The sequence below is a fragment of the Dreissena polymorpha genome, chromosome 12 (genome assembly GCF_020536995.1).
Source record: "Dreissena polymorpha isolate Duluth1 chromosome 12, UMN_Dpol_1.0, whole genome shotgun sequence".
Classification (NCBI taxonomy): Eukaryota; Metazoa; Mollusca; class Bivalvia; order Myida; family Dreissenidae; genus Dreissena; species Dreissena polymorpha.
In genome coordinates this window covers 15156345-15173336 of record NC_068366.1, presented here as the reverse complement: position 1 = coordinate 15173336, position 16992 = coordinate 15156345, and the positions used below count along the sequence as shown (strand labels likewise).

At 38.7% G+C, this 16992-nt stretch overlaps 2 protein-coding genes across 7 annotated transcripts in view; both read left to right on the top strand.

Annotated features, from left to right (window-relative positions):
• LOC127852181 (actin-binding protein WASF3-like) overlaps nt 1-16992 on the top strand; it is a 28476-nt gene that overhangs the window by 7870 nt on the left and 3614 nt on the right. The window contains exons 3-6 of the mRNA XM_052386056.1: nt 3878-4031; nt 7964-8096; nt 10727-10831; nt 13583-14456. Of these exons, the coding sequence (XP_052242016.1) occupies nt 3878-4031; nt 7964-8096; nt 10727-10831; nt 13583-14456 (1266 nt within the window). The remainder of the gene's footprint in view (nt 1-3877; nt 4032-7963; nt 8097-10726; nt 10832-13582; nt 14457-16992) is intronic.
• Nucleotides 10849-13540, top strand: LOC127852189 (uncharacterized). Of its 6 annotated transcripts, none has more exons than XM_052386070.1 (3): nt 10849-11709; nt 11836-11877; nt 12860-13540. In XM_052386070.1, exons 1-3 carry the CDS (start codon nt 11044-11046, stop codon nt 13250-13252), a joined length of 1101 nt encoding a protein of 366 aa, XP_052242030.1. In that variant the 5' UTR covers nt 10849-11043; the 3' UTR covers nt 13253-13540. The 6 variants fall into 6 exon arrangements, with proteins under 6 accessions (XP_052242030.1, XP_052242028.1, XP_052242031.1 ...); XM_052386068.1 differs by adding an exon at nt 12411-12452 and having other exon boundaries at nt 10849-12368; XM_052386071.1 differs by lacking the exon at nt 11836-11877 and having other exon boundaries at nt 10849-11654; nt 12063-13540.

The following is a 16992-nucleotide window of genomic DNA, read 5'->3' as shown; positions in this document are numbered from 1 at the left end:
AAATCGGCAAGCGTACGTTGCGACATTCTGAACACGAATGATAAGTCGTGATAGTTCAAATTTTTTTTCAAATTCATATCTGTGTTTGCAAATTAAAATACTTTGACAAGTTACAAACGGATTGCAATGTTCTTAATTGAAACAATGGTGCAGGCCTACTAACTGTTACAATTCACAACTTTTGGCCAAACAGTGTCCAAGACAGGGTCTCAACTTCTTTGCCGACATTTACATGTTTTTGTTATCAAAACATTGTTACAATAAAAAAGCACTTACTCCAATTAAGCGTGGTCTGCCTTACTGTGAACAACGAACGTGTTAAGATTGTCGTCTGATACAATTCATCAATACACAAGTGTCTACTGTGAGACTGCGCAAATCGTATTGGAAAGGAGGCGGAGTTAAGACTGATTGAGATGCGTGCAAAACACATTTAGTCTGCAGAAAGCAGTGTTGATTGAAACGTTATTTTAATCGACAGCTTATGTCACGGGTTGCTATTTTCGGCGTTTGACCACTTTAGGAATACAGTGGATGTCATGGGGTTTTGTTATCGGCGTATGGAAACAATTATCGGGCGTAATATACGGCCGTACACCAATTGCCCTGCCCCATACTGACTAATGAATCTGTTTCAAATGCTACACAGGCAATGCACGTTTAAAGCTTTATTATTGATGAAAAGGGTTACAAATTATTTTGATTGGTGATAATCAATAAACACACATATATTTTTTATGTCGGGAGTGTTAATTTGATTGTTTGAATTTAATGCATACCTTCTTGTTTGAATATATGACAATTGTTTAAAAAATTGTCAGTTTTCCAAACTGCAAAGAATTCCCCTTTATTTTTCCTCCATTCATTTTTGTTTTCATACATAATAGAAACAGAAAAAACACTTAATTTAAATTTAAAGATCCCGCTACAGAATTGATAGATAACATGGCATGTTTACTGCTAGCAATTGTCCCGCCTTGGACAAAGCTAGTCAAACTGGATGACATCAAGGAATTTTTTATGTATTCCCTATTGATTGGTGAAAAATAGTCATGCAGACTGGAGGTCAAGGTCACAGTGTTGAGAAAATAAAGAATCTTTACTTTTTGTATAAAAGTTGTGTAATGTAGAATTAAAAAGTGCTCAAAACAATTATGCTGTATCAAAAGCATAAATGGCATTTTCATATTTCAATATTCATCTATATTTTACATTACAGTGTTTTTTTTTGTTCATATATTTTAAACTGACATTTGTCAGTTGTTATTTTCGACAGTATCCAACATAATTTCTTGATTAATTGTTCTTTTAAATTATTGACCATATTTCTTGCTCCTATGTATACATGTAAGCTTGCAACCGGTTTTTAATGCAAAATTTTAAGAAAAAGATTTTGCAACAATTACCAGTGGAATTAGATTAGCAGCTCATTAACAATAGTGTTGTAAGTCCTTTCAGGGCTCCCCCTGGCCCAAAAATTTCTGTAGCCAACATTTTAGCCAAATGAATTTTTTGTAGCCAAATTTAAGAAACTGTAGCTTAAGTTTTAGCCAAGCATTCGGAACCCCTGCAGTAAGTCTAGGGGTGTAAAAGAAGAAACTACAAAACGAAGCTTTAATATGTTTATTACTATAATCATCATTTGTGCATAAGAAAACAAACAGTTTACAACAAACCATTTATAGATATACACACACCATAACTCAAGCACATGTTCATAAAATGAGCACATGATAAATATACATTACATGAGCACATGATATCCTGAACATACATTTGAGCAGAAGGCCATAATCAGTCTCGATTTCAATCCAGCCCAAATATTGAAAGCACTTTGAAATCAAACTTTTCCATTTTTGGACTGTATGGACAAAATCAACAAGTTCTCCAAGTTTCCAATTTTAATAGAATTTCTGCGAGATGTTTTTATTAGATTTTGTTAACTAAACCCCCTCTCACAGCTGTTGCCACAGGAGCTGACGGTAATCTGCAGGCTAAATTCAGCACTGCCTGGATAGGTTTCTTTGTTTCTGATGGCCAAATTGCATGCAGTAGTAATGTCCTTAACAGACTTGTTGCCACTGAAAAAACTGGCCAAGCATGATTTTGAAAAAGTTTTTAATTCCTGTTTTGTTCCCTCATGGCCGAAAGAAGTCAAATAGTAAAAAAATGTGTTGATTTTATTGTCATTCTCCTGATCCTTAATTTGAAGGCTAAAATTTTTTGTCGGGGCAGTCAAAATGGCTGAATCATCATTGTCAGAGAATCTCTCATTCAAACTTTTCAGCATGTTTTCAACAAATTTTACACAGACACTCCTGGCCTCTTGTCTTTGATTTACCCCATCCTAATTGTATGTCCTAGACATTCAAATGTACAATGGCCATCCTTATCAATTTGAGGCTCGGATGGGACTTGAGTCAATAATTTTGACAGCTTGTCACCTGATTTCCCATCTTTTATTTCTGCCAAAGAGTCAATGGTAGCAGTGAGAAGTGGATGTACTTCTGCAAAGTTAAGGTCTTGTTTTTGGAAGGATTTGGACAGGATTGCCAAAGGTTCTAAACAGTCTGCCAAAAAGTGAGAAACATACAAGAATTTGAAGGTTATTATGGGTTTGTGCAGAGAAAGTGCTTTGCCGGCTGTTTCCTCTAGGAGCACGGACACCAAACTTTCATAATTTGCAATTATGGCATCCACAGACCCTTCAAAGCTAAGCCACCTAGTGTGAAACATTTCTTTGAACTTCTTTGTTCCCCCATTTAGTACCATCTGAATTTGCGAAAGAGTGGACATATATTTTGGAGAACATTGAAAAAAAATTATAAACAGAATTCAGAATCTCTTGGTATTTCACCAAAATGAAATATGGAATTGTATCGGCTGCCCCAGCACAACTCAAGGCCAACCGATGGATTTTTTAGTGATGTCAATATGCCAAATTGGAGAAACTGGTAAAATAGAATACATAATTTTTTTAAGCCTCCCCTGATAAACTTTCTCATATTTTTGCCCTCAGCTCAAACTGTGAATTAAGTTAACCCTTTCCTACTTAGAAGCAAAGTGAAAATGGCTACATGCAACCAGTTTAAAACCAGTACAGCCTGCAAGTTACTCACAGACTGTTCATGTTTTATGCTGTCTGCTGCTGAAGAGTACCATAGGGCGGAACCCTCTGAAACTTGTATCTAGTAAAACAGGTTTTTGATTTAATTTAATTTTCTAAGGGACAACAAATGGGTCAAAAATTATATGAGCTTTGATCTATGAGAAGGGGGCCTAATGCTTGTGCGTAAAGTGTCATCCCAGATTAGTCTGGGCAGTCAACACAGGCTAACAGGAATGACACTTGTCTGGGCAGTCAACACAGGCTAACAGGAATGACCATTGTCTGGGCAGTCAACACAGGCTAACAGGAATGACACTTGTCTGGGCAGTCAACACAGGCTAACAGGAATGACACTTGTCTGGGCAGTCTACACAGGCTAACAGGAATGACACTTGTCTGGGCAGTCTACACAGGCTAACAGGAATGACACTTGTCTGGGCAGTCAACACAGGCTAACAGGAATGACACTTGTCTGGGCAGTCAACACAGGCTAACAGGAATGACAATTGTCTCGGCAGTCAACACAGGCTAATAGGAATGACAATTGTCTGGGCAGTCAACACAGGCTAACAGGAATGACACTTTTGGGCTGAATTGTTTTTATGTGTGTTTAGAAGACCCTTTAAACAAAAAATTCAATTTAAGTGGAAAGTGCCTTCCCTGATAAGCTTGTGCTACCTATGCAGGCTTCTCTGGGATGATAGTTTAGGCACATGCATTAAGCCCAGTTTTCCTTGAACAAGGCTCATATGTCATTGTTGGTTTCAGTGTCTCTGCAGGACATCCACCTGCGTAAGCCGTACCAGAGCAGCAAGCTGCATGACCAGCAGGTGGTGGCTAGGGACACCATACCAAAGGCCATACAGGATCTCTACAACAAGTGTGAGAAACCCCCCGCCCTGGATAAGCTCAACAAGTACAGGTAAGAATCCCTAATAAACTTAACAAGTACAGGTAGGAATGATTGAAATGTAACGAGTTCAGCTTTGGACAGGTATTATTGACTTATAAGAAAAAAAACATGGAGATGGAGATGGGGGTATGATAAAGAACAGTTTTTTAAATGCGATTGTTGATCGACAGCCTAGAATTATTTAATGTTATAGCTAATTTATTGGGGGTCACTGCTTAGATCCAGTTATTAAGCTTGTCTCTCAGTCCACTTAACATATTCTGTGATTCATACAAGTTTGTTACGCTTGCCAAATTGGCAGAAAATTTATGCAAATATGTTTAAGAAAAGAAAGTTTAGACAGAAATAGACACTCTTGAAGTAAAAGAAAAGGACATGGGCGTAGGAAATGTCAAATTGAAACAAAACCATATGGAATTTTAATAAGCCATTAGATTTTAGCTCGACATTTTCAGAGAAAACCCGAGGTATTGTCATAGCCAGCTCGTCGTGTCGTCCGACATCCGCGTGGTGCTAAAACCTTAACATTTTGTTAAGGTTTTGAACATTGGCTCTAAAATCAAATTGCTTCCACCTACAAATTTGAAACTTCATATGTAGATGCACCTTGATGAGTTCTACACGCCAAAGTCAAAGGTCAAGGTCAATGTGACCTTTAAAAAATAAAATTAAAAAATATTCTGACAAGCTTTCATTTTTTTAAAACTGCACCCGTAGCCGAGCGTGGCACCCGTTATGCGGTGCTCTTGTTTCAATGTTGTTACTGCTGGTATAGAGCATTGTTTGTTTGAAGGTTATCCTTTTTCCTTATTATTTATTTCATTCGTTTAGATTTGGCCACTCATGTTAAAGAAATTATTTGATATTTCTGATAAAGCTTGAGGAGTTATTTAAGCCTCACAAACACTCAAAATCAACTAATATTCATAAAATACAGTAAACACATATACAGAATCAATGTTCCTTATAGCAATAGCCAAAATTTCAATGCTAGATGTTGTCTGGTAACATAGATTAAACGAGATACAAGTACAAGTAAAATTTTGTTAAAATTTTGAAAAATATTATGTATGTTATGATAAAGCCAATTATTTTGAAAATATTCATGTATAAACAGTAAGATTGTTTATAAAAAGCTTTTATTTAAGAAGTTGTATTAAAAAAAATAAGTTAAGTATTTTTCTATCAAAATGATGATTGAAGAAATTGATAGGAAAGATATTTACAAATCAGGTTTGCTAGGGTGCTTTGGTAGAATTGTTCTGTATAAATATCTTACTCATAAATAAGTTTGCTTTTTATTTCATTGTAACGACAACACACAAAATTAAATGAATGTTTTGCTTGTGCTGAATGTTTTTTCATTTAGTACAAAACGTCAATTCAATGGGTTACCCTGTCACTGTAATAAACTAATTGACAATTACTAAATTCAACCAGCATAAAATCAGAACAGCATGCGTGTACATATAGCTCGCAGACTGTTAAGGTTTTATGCTGTTTGCTGCTCATCAGTATCTTGGGGTTGGAAATAAGGTCTTCAAAACATAAATTTAGTAAGAAAGGTCTTAAACTTGATTTGATAAGGGACTACAGATGTTTCAAAGTGTGTATCTAAGTGATGAATGGTAAAGTGGCTGAATATTTAGGTGGCAATAATCTATGGATATGGGTCTTAAAGAAATTTTTAGAGCACAAAGCTACATCATAGACCAAGTGGCCTACTGCCTATAGATGTTAAAAATATATGTTTGTTTAAGTGTAATCATCCATTGAAACAGGAAAAATCATAATTCGTTTCCAATGCTTTTGGTTAATATTTTCATCTGTGTATTACATGTACCAACATACACAATGTAGTGTTTAAAAGACGATCCCAATGGAAAAGACTGTATGGCCGTGTGTCACCCATGTGAAAGATGGGAAGATATTTCACAAGGTCCTGTCACTTCTAGACTTTATAGGATCTAATAAGATTATACTGGACCTCATGACAACAATGATAATGGCTATTGACTTTTGATCATGGCTATTGACTGTGGGGCTTAGAATTTGCCAACAGAATATAGTTTAATTTTTTTTAATGGGGATTATTATATCTGTATAATCAAATGAATAATAGAATGTGTTTGAAAGTATCAAGTTTTCCCATCTGTTTTCCTTCTAAAAGGCCATAGACTTAAAGGAACTTTTAACTGGACTGGATGTTATCTTTTACATATAAACGGACCTTCAACACTTTTTTGTTTGTTTTGCACATGAGTTGGCTAAGTGGTAACAACTCCAGAGGTCGAGCATTTTGAAGCTTTTAATGCCCCCCTTCGAAGAAGAGGGGGTATATTGTTTTCCTTATGTGATTGTCGGTCCGTCCATATGTCCCTCCGTCCTCAAGATGGTTTCCGGATGATAACTCAAGAACGCTTAGGCCTAGGATCATGAAACTTCATAGGTACATTGATCATGACTCGCAGATGACCCCTATTGATTTTGAGGACACTAGGTCAAGGTCATGGTGACCCGAAATAATAAAACGGTTTCCGGATGATAACTCAAGAATGCTTATCCCTAGGATCATGAAACTTCATTGGTACATTGATCATGACTCGCAGATGACCCTTATTGATTTTCAGGTCACTAGGTCAAAGTTCAAGGTTATGGTGACCCGAAAAAGTAAAATGGTTTCTGGATGATAACTCAAGAACGCTTATGCCTAGTATCATGAAACTTCATAGGTACATTGATCATGACTCGCAGATGACCCCTATTGATTTTCAGGTCAAAGGTCAAGGTCACGGTGACCCGAAATAGTAAAATGGTTTCCGGATGATAACTCAAGAACGCTTATGCCTAGTATCATGAAACTTCATAGGTACATTGATCATGACTCGCAGATGACCCCTAATGATTTTCATGTCACTAGGTCAAAGGTAAAGGTCACGGTGACTCAACTTAGTAAAATGGTTTTTGGATGAGAACTCTAGAACGCTTACGCCTAGGATCATGAAACTTCATAGGTACATTGATCATGACTTGCAGATGACCCCTATTGATTTTCAGGTCACTAGGTCAAGGTCACTGTGACTTGACACAGTAAAATGGTTTCCGGATGATAACACAAGAAAGCTTACGCCTAGGATCATGAAACTTCATAGGAACATTGATCATGACTTGCAGATAACCCTTATTGATTTTCAGGTCACTAGGTCAAAGGTGAAGGTCACAGTGCCAAAAAACGTATTCACACAATGGCTGCCACTACAACTGACAGCCCATATGGGGGACATGCATGTTTTACAAATAGCCCTTGTTTATATTAAAGTTTTTTTGTTATGATTATTAAATCCAAATACTGCAGTTTTGTTTTTTAGTTCATTTAATGATTTTTTTTCAAAACCATCAAAAATGTGTTAACAAGTTCCTTAAAATATTACTTTTTACTGGGTTATACGCATTCAAGATGACAAGTTGTGTCATTCACATCTTCACATCACTTGGATCTTGTTTCTGGGAAGCTCTTGATGTCAGGATATAGCTGCTCTATAAGTTGTCTGATGAATACAGAGTGTTCTAGTATGAACTCTGATATGCACTTAAACTCTGAAGTCTCATAAACTTGAATATACTTGTGGCAACTTGAGAGTTTTATGAATCATAATATGTATTGAGTAGATGCATTTGTTTACTGTATGGAGGGTTGAGAAGTCCCTACATGCTAATAAGGGACGACATTTTTTGCCTAAAGTGTATTTTAGCTAAAAAGAGGCTTAGAAAGAGACTTAGAAAAAAAAAATCTAAAGTTGAAAGTGTCATCCCTGATCAGCCTGTGCAGACTGCCCAAGCTTATCTGGGGTGACACCTGACACACATGCATTCAACCCTGTTTTCCCTGAGGGAGACTCAAATTTAATAAAAACATTCCTGTAAGTTGTTTTGTATTGCAGGGAGGATGATAAGGACTGTATGAAGTTCTACACGGACCCATCATACTTCTTTGAGCTGTGGTACACGCAGATCCAGAATGACATTACAAAGAAGAGGCAGGAGCTGAAGGAGAAACGGGGCAAACGAGACCGCGTAAGTGACAGTGAGGCTTTAGGTTGGAGACGTTCATTCTACGATTATATTTAAAATATTTATATTTAACTCTTTACCACTTAGATACTTATTTTGACGCATGTGTAGTCTGTTTCAGATTCAAATTTTAAAGGCTTCATTGCCAATCCTTAGATACTGATCAGCAGCAAACAGCATAAAACCTGAACAGGCTGTGAGTTACTCGCAGGCTGGTCTGGTTTTATGCTGTTTGCGCATAGCCATTTTCAAGTGAGTAAGGGTTAACTGCAATAAATATCAGATATGTCAAGGATAAAAACTTACTTTTTATTTGTGAGCGAATGCAGACGCAATTTTGCAAATCAGTATGGATCAGTATGGGCTAGCTACCGCAGGAACCGTAACCTGTGACTGCCTGTGTGCATAACTCCAGTAAATTTTAGCAGACAATAATGCTAAAAGCTCTTCTTTAATCACCGCATCTACCTGTTTCACTAGTACAGTACATAGTGTATTTAAAGGCCAGATCTCACTTGCTTGATTTTGCGGTGGTAAAATGTTAACCTACATTAACTAGTGGGCTGGGTTTATCTGCCAGTGATTTGCTGATAACATTAGAGTGTTTATAAACAGCAACACATGTTTGAGCAGACAGCTATTTGGTATAGTGTTGAATCTGTATTTACATGTAAACTTGATTTGAGTCATTCGCTAGCTATTGGCTGAGAGAAGTTCATAACCTTTCAATTTGGCGGTGCTGAGCATTTACAGGGAAATTTAAATTTCAAGCAGACAACGAAAAACTTTTTTCTGTAAGTCAATAGCTATATAACTTACAACCACCAAATTACACATACATATTGTTTGTATACTTAAGTATATGTATGCCAATTTCATTGGAAAATTTTAAACACAAACTTAAATATTATGAAAAAAATCATTTTTGTTTTCTGCTGTTAACACACCAGTGTACAACTGAAAAGTAGACATTTTGTGAGTTTGTGGACCTTTGTATTTAAGACAACGTTGGCCAGTCTAGTGTTTATCATTGAAAACTGTACATATTGGCTGCTTTCAGGGAAAACGGGGCTTAATGCATGTCAAATAAGATTTGCCTTTGCACACTGATTAGCTGTATGAATGATTTGCAAAAAAAAACACACATGTCGACCTGTGTTTTAAGACACACTCTTTATAAATTTGAATGGGTTGTGATCATTTCAAACTTGCGATATAAAAAGCTATAACATAATTTTGAAAACTGAGTTGCTTCTAAGATTATACAACAGCGAACAAATACAGTGCCTTCAGCGCTTTGATTACAATTGGTGGCATGATGGGAACCCATTTTTTGTATATTGGTTTCTCAGCTAAAGAGTAATGAGCCCAGAATCAAGTACATGTTGTGTCAAATGTATCTAATACTTTTTTATGCCCCCCTTCGAAGAAGAGGGGGTATATTGCTTTGCTCATGTCGGTCGGTCGGTCCGTCCGTCCACCAGGTGGTTGTCAGACGATAACTCAAGAACGCTTGGGCCTAGGATCATGAAACTTCATAGGTACATTGATCATGACTTGCAGATGACCCCTATTGATTTTGAGGTCACTAGGTCAAAGGTCAAGGTCACGGTGACCCGAAATAGTAAAATGGTTTCCGGATGATAACTCAAGAACGCATACGCCTAGGATCATGAAACTTCATGGGTAGATTGATCATGACTCGCAGATGACCCCTATTGATTTTGAGGTCACTAGGTCAAAGGTCAAGGTCACGGTGACCCGAAATAGTAAAATGGTTTCCGGATGATAATTCAAGAACCCTTATGCCTAGGATCATGAAACTTCATGGGTAGATTGATCATGACTCGCAGATGACCCCTATTGATTTTGAGGTCACTAGGTCAAAGGTCAAGGTCACGGTGACCAAAAATAGTAAAATGATTTTCGGATGATTACTCAAGAACGCATATGCCTAGGATCATGAAACTTGATAGGTAGATTGATCATGACTCGCAGATGACCCCTATTGATTTTGAGGTCACAAGGTCAAAGGTCAAGGTCACGGTGACCCGAAATAGTAAAATGATTTTCGGATGATAACTCAAGAACGCTTTTGCCTAGGATCATGACACTTCATAGGTACATTGATCGTGACTTGCAGATGACCCCTATTGATTTTCAGGTCACTAGGTCAAAGGTCAAGGTCACAGTGACAAAAGTCGTATTCACACAATGGCTGCCAGTACAACGGACAGCCCATATGGGGGGCATGCATGTTTTACAAACAGCCCTTGTTTTAATTAAGTAATAAATAAGTGAATAGCAATGCATTATGGCATATTATGAGACCAAATTGAATCAATTTTTAGGCCTAAATTAATTAATATAATTAAATTGATTTTTGATCCACAGTGAGTTGCCAGTTTTAATTAAATGTTTATAGCCACTGAATTTGTTCAAGCTTTATAATAAAAGCTATTAGAGCGGCCAGAATACCAACTTTTGAAATTTAGTTGTCTGTGCCAAAATCTACTGGACTAATGGGCAGTCACTTATCTCAATCCACTGTATGTTATTTGTTGGTTTCATTAAGTTATCTGGTTTAAATCAGGAGAAATGATTTATATCAAATAACATCTCATTGTTTACAGACCCAGCGGCCAAAGAAGCACGAAGTGACGCCTAAAAAGATCGTGACGAAAAAGGAGAAATTTGCTGACAAAGCCCAGGGGCTGGAGCTGAGACCTGGGTACCAGGTAATGAGTGAGGCATTGACTTATGTGAGACCTCGGTACCAGGTAATGAGTGAGGCATTGACTTATATGAGACCTCGGTACCAGGTAATGAGTGAGGCATTGACTTATGTGAGACCCGGGTACCAGGTAATGAGTGAGGCATTGACTTATGTGAGACCCGGGTACCAGGTTTTGAGTGAGGAATTGACTTATTGGGACCCGGGTACCAGGTAATGAGTGAGGCATTGACTTATATGAGACCCAAGTACCAGGTAATGAGTGAGGCATTGACTTATGTGAGACCCGGGTGCCAGGTTATGAGTGAGGCATTGACTTGTGTGAGACCCGGGTACCAGGTAATGAGTGAGGCATTGACTTATGTGAAACCTGGGTCCCAGGTTATAAGTGAGGCATTGACTTATGTGAGACCAGGGTACCAGGTAATGAGTGAGACATTGACTTATGTGAGATCAGGGTACCGGGTAATGAGTGAGGCATTGACTTATGTGAGACCTGGGTACCAGGTAATGAGTGAGGTATTGACTTATGTGAGACCTGGGTACCAGATGAGTGAGACATTGACTTGTGTGAGACCTGGGTACCAGATAATGAGTGAGGCATTGACTTATGTGAGACCTGGGTACCAGGTAATGAGTGAGGCATTGACTTATGTGAGACCTGGGTACCAGATAATGAGTGAGACATTGACTTATATGAGATCAGGGTACCTGGGAATGAGTGAGACATTTACTTATGTGAGATCAGGGTACCAGGCTATGAGTGAGGCATTGACTTATATGAGATTGGGGGGCCTGGTAATGAGTGAGACATTGACTTATGTGAGGTCAGGGTGCAAGGTAATGAGTGAGGCATTGACTTATGTGAGATCAGGGTGCCAGGTAATGAGTGAGGCATTGACTTATATGAGACCTGGGTACCAGGTAATGAGTGAGACATTGACTTATGTGAGATCAGGGTGCCAGATAATGAGTGAGGCATTGACTTATGTGAGATCAGGGTACCAGGTAATGAGTGAGACATTGACTTATGTGAGATCAGGGTGCCAGGTAATGAGTGAGGCATTGACTTATGTGAGATTGACTTATGTGGGATCAGGGTGCCAGGTAATGAGTGAGGCATTGACTTTTGTGAGACCCGGGTACCAGGTTATGAGTGAGGCATTGACTTATATGAGATTGACTTATGTGAGATCAGGGTACCAGATAATGAGTGAGACATTGACTTATGAGAGATCAGGGTACCAGGTAATGAGTGAGACATTGACTTATATGAGACCTGGGTACCAGGTAATGAGTGAGACATTGACTTATGTGAGATTAGGGTACCAGGTAATGAGTGAGACATTGACTTATGTGAGACCTGGGTACCAGATAATGAGTGAGGCATTGACTTATATGAGATCAGGATGCCAGGTAATGAGTGAGGCATTGACTTATATGAGATCAGGGTGCCATTAATGAGTGAGGCATTGACTTATGTGAGACCAGGGTACCAGGTAATGAGTGAGGCATTGACTTATATGAGATCAGGGTACCAGGTAATGAGTGAGGCATTGACTTATGTGAGACCTGGGTACCAGGTAATGAGTGAGGCATTGACTTATATGAGATCAGGGTGCCAGGTAATGAGTGAGGCATTTACTTATATGAGACCAGGGTACTTGGTAATGAGTGAGGCATTGACTTATGTGAGATTGACTTATGTGAGATCAGGGTGCCAGGTAATGAGTGATGCATTGACTTATATGAGATTAGGGGGCCAGGTAATGAGTGAGGCATTGACTTATATGAGGTTGGGGGGCCAGGTAATGAGTGAGGCATTGACTTATATGAGATTGGGGGGCCAGGTAATGAGTGAGGCATTGACTTATGTGAGATTGACTTATATGAGATCAGGGTGCCAGGTATGAGTGAGGCATTGACTTATGTGAGATCAGGGTGCCGGGTAATGAGTGAGACATTGACTTATTTGAGATCAGGGTGCCAGGTAATGAGTGAGGCATTGACTTATATGAGATCAGGGTTCCAGGTAATGAGTGAGACATTGACTTATGTGAGATCAGGGTGCCAGGTAATGAGTGAGGCATTGACTTATGTGAGATCTGGGTGCCAGGTAATGAGTGAGGCATTGACTTATGTGAGATCAGGGTGCCAGGTAATGAGTGAGGCATTAACCTATGTGAGACCCGGTTACTTGGTAATGAGTAAGGCATTGACTTATATGAGATTGGTGGGGGCCAGGTCATTTACCCAAATTTATTTACTTGTTTGTATGGTGCCTACAGGTCTTGCAAAACCATTTAAAAGCAGGCTAAATGTGGTCAAATCAAGTTATTTTGGTTTACTGATTTTATCAATAAATCATATTTTGAAATTTAAATGGATTGTATCAGGAAATATGCATCTTTGTGGAGAAAACTAATATGGCAGTGAGCTTTATGCGTCAATACATCAAAATACCTTTACAATTTATATGTACCTCTCTCTGGAAAAATGGGGCTTCATGCATGTTTGTAAGGTATCACATGCATTGAGCCTAGTTTTCACAGGGTGTTGCTCAAATATATTTAAGCTGGATTAACAAACAAATGTTTATCTCCATAGTACAAAAATAAATCTTAAGTTTCTATCTTCAAAATGTTGCTTCAGGCTAATATTTGTCCAAATGAGCACTCAAGCTTAAAGCCATAAATGTAAGGCCATTTTTCAAAGAGACAACTAAAATCCACAATTTTGCTGATGTATTCTACAGGCCCCCGATATTCGTGTAGGAGGTCAGAAACCAATACCAGAAGGCTACACAAGACACTCAACAGACTTGCCCGCAGACGCACGCAAGCAGAGTATTAAAGTGTCCAAGGATAGTATAAACAATGTGCCAAACAATCATATAAGCAATGAGCCCCCTATACAGAATGGCCCTTACAATGTGCATCCAGAGTATCAAAGCCAACAGGATCCGCCCTACCAGAGTCCACAAGGGCAACGCCAGTCACAGAGAATGACCCCACAAGCTCAAAACCACCCCTCTCACATGCGTCAGTCTGTCAGTGGGCAGGTCCCAGGGCGACCGAATGTTGCCCCACCTCCTCCACCCCCAGGCGGTGCTGGTTATGTCATGAATGGAGACATGATGAGGGGGGACAGATCCGGCAGTTTGACTCCTGGGAGAGGCAGTATGCCTCCCCCGCCCCCACCCCCCTTGGTGACACAGGAATTGCCCGGCCACCATTTGCACTATGGCTCGCCCAGGGGTGGAGACCAGGGCCTGCCCCCACCACCCCCTCCACCGCTACCAGATTTCCCTGAGAGCCCTCCACCTCCTAGCCCCCCTCCCATACTTCAGGCAAACATGAGCCCAATCAACATCAATAGCAGGATGTCCCCTGGTGGCCAGTATCATCAGAATCAGAGGCAGATGTCCCCTGCTCCACCACCACCGCCGCCACCACCACCACCGGGGCCCATGTTCCTTAACAACAATGTGTACAAGCACACACAGTCGGACAATACGTCAATTTCGTCAGATATCAGCGAAGTATCGAGTCAGGCTAGTGTTGAACCTACCCCTCCACCACAGCCTAAGTTAACTGCACGTAGCGCACTTCTAGAGGAAATCAAACTAGGTAACATGGCTCCTTAGTTTTGCCATTTGTATGCCCCCTTTGGCATATAGCTTCTGTCTTTCTGTCTGGCCATACGTCTGCGTGAAAACTCCTGTCTCAGCAATATATTGATGGAGTTTGAATCAAGTGTCAATCATCATGAGACAACATGTCACATGTAACAATCCTCTCCTTACCTCAAAGATCAAGGTTACACTTAGAGGTCGGCCATATAACATCTTGTCTGGACTGTGTTATTTATCTTGCAAAGTAAAGTAAGTAACTACTGATGACTATCATGAGAAGGAGAAGTTTTGTGTGTATCATCCCTCTCCCTACCTTAAATGTCAAGGTCTCACTTGAGTTAAAACGTAAGATTGGGCAAGCTTCCCTACGTCAAAGGTCAAGGTCTCAGGGTTCCCTCTGGGATTTAAAAAGTTGTCGCCACTTACTTTCGCCAAATTTAAAAAGTTGTCGCCACACTGGGGCTACATTTGGGCAATGAAGATCATGTTATAATACAAACAAAAACTGAGCATTTTACAGTATGTTAAATGAATTGATTTAGTTTAAACCTATTTATTTTAGCTCGATTGCATCGAAAGCCTAAGGCTTATATAAATGCTCTTGAGTCCGTTTCCTGGGCCTAGAACCAGTACTTGGTGTCTTTGTGGGAGATCTAAAGAACGCTCCCACGGTGGGGATCGAACCCGTGACCTCCCGGTCGCTAGGCGGACACCATATCCATTACACCACGGCGACCTTTTATTAATAATAAAAACACATTTAACATTGTTCATTTAATAAAGGCACATTCAATCTGTTGTAAGTCTTGTTGATTGACACCTTCTTAGCAGCCTGAATATGTTGCCACAGTTTGGGTGCTTCAGCAGCTTTGTGGTAATCTGAAAATACAAAAAAGGGAACAATAATATTTATATTATACTAATAATAATCAATTTATATGTAGTATATAAATAATATAAATGTGTGCTAGCATATGACCTACTACATAGAGCCCATAGCACAACAGTCAAATAAAATAAGCATGTGTGTATATCAAATGTCAAATTGATTTTCATGTGTTTAACTATGTTCATCTTTTTTAAAACAGTTCATCCGTTAGTGAATGAATTGATTACCGTAGTTTTAAGGATATAAAGAGTTCACACAGCATAGATTGTGTGTTGGAAATCATATTGAAGGAAAGGAAATTCTGATTAACAACTGTCTTTGTTTGGTTTTTGTTTGTTAGCTGGTGAATGTTAGCGGGGGACCGTTTGCATTTTTGAATGAGTCTCAACATTATCAGAATTTAATGTTCACTTTACGTGTCTTTCTAAAAGTTGTTATACACTCTGAACTTGCCATTTTGACTAGTAAAATAGAAATATCATGTCAAGTTTAAAAAGAACCAATACATGTAAAATGTTTAATTATTTTCTTTAATTACGCAGATTTTTTCTAAAAAATCGATACTTACCTTTTTCATTTTCATGGTTATCAACATAACGGTCTTAAATCGGCTTCGAACCATGTGACAAACACTTCACATTTAAGGGCAAAATTGGTATATTTCAATGTGCCTTATCTATGAAGCAATAAAACTGCTGACCAATTAAGATAGCTTGCAACAACACCCCAGATAATCGCAATTATCACCATTGTATGCCACTTTGCGACAGTCGCATGCTCCATTGATTTCAGCAGTGATGCTTACATCACAGAAATCGATTGCATAACAACTGCCGTAAAGCGGCTGGTAAACAGAGCATCTTATGTCATTTGAAGGAAATATTAAGCAGAAAAAATGTGGATTTTCGTAAATCGCCATTTGCGAAAATTAGTTGCCAGAATATTTATTTTGTCGCCATTGGCGCCAATGGCGATCGACAGCGAGAACCCTGGGTCTGACTTGAGTGAAAATGTAAGATTGGGCAAGCTTCCCTACCTCAAATGTCAAGGTTACACTTGAGTTAAAACGTAAGATTGGGCAAGCTTCTCTAAGTCAAAGGTCAAGGTCTCACTTGAGTTAAAATGTAAGATTGGGCAAGCTTCCCTATTTCAAATGTCAAGGTCTCACTTGAGTTAAAAGGTAAGATTGGGCAAGCTTCCCTACCTCAAAGGAAAGGTCACAATTTGGGTTAAAAGTTTGGCTTTAAAACAGCTTGCTTTTAATATTATTTGAGTTTTAAGTCAAAATTGGTTCATGGGGGGCATCCATGTTCTACGGACACATTTCTTGTTTAAAACATGGTATGCATTCGTAAAACATCTTTAATTACTGTGTTTTATTTAGTACACCACATTTTTATTAAGAATAGACATATTTATTTATGGTCTTGATTGCTCAATTCAATACTTGATGATATGTGTTTCTGCTTTAATGAAGACATTTGTTTAAATGTATCCTATGTTATTGGAATAACCTTAGATTTGGATTACTAATGCATGTGACATAGCCACACATCCCAGAAAAAAATGAAATGTATTTTACTTTTAATAATGATACAATTATTATTTTGATCTTACAAGAACTTGCAATTTTAATGAGAAA